This window comes from Corylus avellana, chromosome 5 (genome assembly GCF_965113065.1).
Source record: "Corylus avellana chromosome 5, dhCorAvel1.hap1.2, whole genome shotgun sequence".
Taxonomy (NCBI): Eukaryota; Viridiplantae; Streptophyta; class Magnoliopsida; order Fagales; family Betulaceae; genus Corylus; species Corylus avellana.
In genome coordinates this window covers 17,696,964-17,699,883 of record NC_142494.1, presented here as the reverse complement: position 1 = coordinate 17,699,883, position 2,920 = coordinate 17,696,964, and the positions used below count along the sequence as shown (strand labels likewise).

The 2,920-nt window shown below is 34.9% G+C and overlaps 1 protein-coding gene across 1 annotated transcript; it reads right to left on the bottom strand.

Moving 5' to 3' along the window:
• Positions 1-2,004: 2,004 nt before the first annotated feature.
• Positions 2,005-2,355, bottom strand: LOC132181937 (non-specific lipid-transfer protein 1-like). The gene has a single exon (XM_059595159.2). It carries the CDS (start codon positions 2,353-2,355, stop codon positions 2,005-2,007), a length of 351 nt encoding a protein of 116 aa, XP_059451142.2.
• Positions 2,356-2,920: the final 565 nt, after the last annotated feature.

Sequence of the window (2,920 nt, the reverse complement as noted above, 5' to 3'; positions counted from 1 at the left end):
TATGGTAGAATACCTTATTTGAAAGAAATCTTTGAGAGCTACGTACATTAATGATTTTTATTCAAGGTAAGGGGATCTTCTTCATTTAGAACATGTATGGGTTGTATTAAGAATGGTAAAAAAAAATACTTTTAATACCTAAACAACTGTGCCAAACAAAAAGCAAGCATATTTGGTAAAAAAATTCAAAAATATTTCTTTGACTTTTTTACTCTAAAAATGTCAAAAACACACTTTTAGGAAAAAGCTTAAAAATAAGGGTTAAATACTTTTTTGCCCCCCATGTTTTAACAACTTTATTTTTTGCTTATTTGGTTTTTGTTTTTATCATAGCGGATACCTTGGTTATGAATAAAGACGAAAATGGTACCTCCGTCTAACTTTCGTCCAAAATTTGATGGAAATACATTTCAGCGTCCCTAAAAACACAACAAGTGTCTATATACGTAATTAAAAATTAAATTAAAATAACTAAATAAATAAGTGTGGCCGGCCACCCCTAAGTTGCAAAATGGGGGTGGCCGAAACCACCCCCCAAGTCTGTTGAGGGTGGCTCGGCCACCCCCATTTGGCTTCGGGTTGTTTCGGCCGGTCTAGGGGTGGTCGAACCACCCCCAAGGACCAACCTTAATTTTTTTTTTTTTCATTGGCCTTCTTGGTGGTTCAGCCACCCCATATCGGCCGGTATGAGTTTCTTTTTCTTTTCTTTTTTTTTCTTTTTTTTAAAAAAAAATTAAAGGATTTTTAATCATTTTTATTTTTAATTAGGTATATGGACACATGTCAAATTTTTAGGAGAGCTGAAGTAGATTTCCATCAAATTTGGATGGAAGTTAGACAGGAGTATTATCTCTGTCTTTATCCATAACCGAGGTACCAGTAATGATAAAAACCAAAACCGAATGGGCAAAATAAAGTTGTTAAAACATAAAGGCAAAAAAGTATTTAACCCTAAAAATAAATATTTTTCTAAAAATATCTATTTCCACTTTAAAAGCTCTACTTTTCAATGTAATTTCAAACATGATCTTAATATATGAGAGTGATGAAACTTGCATTACCATATTAGAATGAATAGAAATGCATTCAATAGTTTATGCAATATGCTTGAAATGTATATTGTTGTTGCATTGTACTTTGCAGAGAGAGAGAGACTAATAAAAGTTTCTTATTAATTTGATTTAACTTAAGATCACATACAACAGAAGGTTCTGTTGATCCCACATATCTCTCATGACAACCATAACATTCAAGCTACATATAACTGCTGATGGAAAGGGCAACATCCATTGCTCCTCTTTATTCTTGAATCTATACCCTTTATTCTAAGAAATGCTGCCAAGTAAACAAAAAAACAAAAACAAAAAATGTATATTAATATCCATTGAAGAAAGTTTGACGAGAAATTTCACTTACCCTCGAAATATTAGCATTTTTGCAATCATAACTTCAAACTAATAATTTTTGCAATGTCAATATCCTACTAATTTTTCCTTTTAATTTCATCCACTTTTTGTTAAAATGTTCAAAAAATGCCCGCTTTTTTATTTTTTATAAACAATAAATGGGTGAATGAGTAATGCTTAAAAAGAAGACCCATGTCTTCCCTGTGTCCTCCCAAAATTGATCTATCACAAATTTAATGGTACTTTTAAAAGTCACATTAATTTGGAAGAACATAAGGAGAACATGAGGATGTCAGTTAGCATGACTCGGAATTAAAAGGAGGAATTTTTTGAGAATAATGATAGATGTCACCCTTGTGCCCACCTAAAATTGATGTGATTTTTAAAATTACCATTGGATCAAGGGAGACATAAGGGTGCCGTCTATCATTACTCATTTTTTAGATACCAACATTGCAAAAATTAAAAGTCTAAGGCTATGATAGCAAAAACACTAATACTTCCCTGAGTAAATGAACTTTTCCAAAGCTTTGGAAACGAGAAAAAAGAAAAAGAAAAAAAAAAGGGTTAGTAAATTGAAGGGAAATTAGTCAAGAACTCACTCGTTGCAGTCGACGTCCCTAGAGATGGGGAACCTTGTTTCGATACCACATATAGCCAGGAGCGCGGAGGCTGTATCATCTCTTATGTTCGGGTACTGACTTGCATTTTGCTTCAGGCAATAACAAGTTGCTCGTCGGTCAGCAGATGTCTTCGCCATCGCTTGTAGATTCCTCAACCCACTACAGCATCTGTCTGTTGGGTAATCACTCCCAGTTGTCAGATAAGATATGCAGGGGACGAGGTACGAGTGCACTTGTGAGCAATTGATGGCTGCCTCCCCTGGCATTGCCGCAAAAAGCACCATTACTAGCATCGCCATGGCAGCAATAACTACACCCACCTTCATTTTTGGATATCTTTTGCTCCGGTTTTTGTGAGCTACTCTGTTTATGGTTTTGGTAGGGAAGATGCGAATGCGGGTATTTATAGATAGTTGGGATTGTGTGATATATGCATTCAAAAGGAGCCGTTAGAAATTCATTTTCTTTGGCTTCAAATGTCTCTCTTTTTCTGAATTTGGTTTACCGTTTGCTGCCTCTTCTCTTGTTGAATAAAATTTGGAGACGTTACAAATTTCTGTTGAACAAATAGTGGAGAGAGAGAGAGAGAGAGAGAGAGAGAGAATGTTCAAAATGTTCTTTGTGCCTCCGGACACTTACAATTAATAAAATAAAATGCACTAACCATGATCCCCTTTACTAGGGTCTCTAACCTCCTAACTCGCTTCCTTGTTGCATGAAAAAAGGGGAGAAACAAAATGAGTGAGCGGAATCACTCAATTCAGAGCACTAGCAGTAACTTTTTTATAATCTCTTCCCTTCCTTAAATATAGGAAAAATCAATAAAAACACAACAAGTCACATGCAACAGCTTTTGTATTGCTTCCCTAAGTTTTGAGCAAAAAATTGTCT

Bases quoted from the DNA above. Each gene is read 5' to 3' on its own strand.
- LOC132181937 (XM_059595159.2), bottom strand. From the start codon at position 2,355: ATGAAGGTGGGTGTAGTTATTGCTGCCATGGCGATGCTAGTAATGGTG.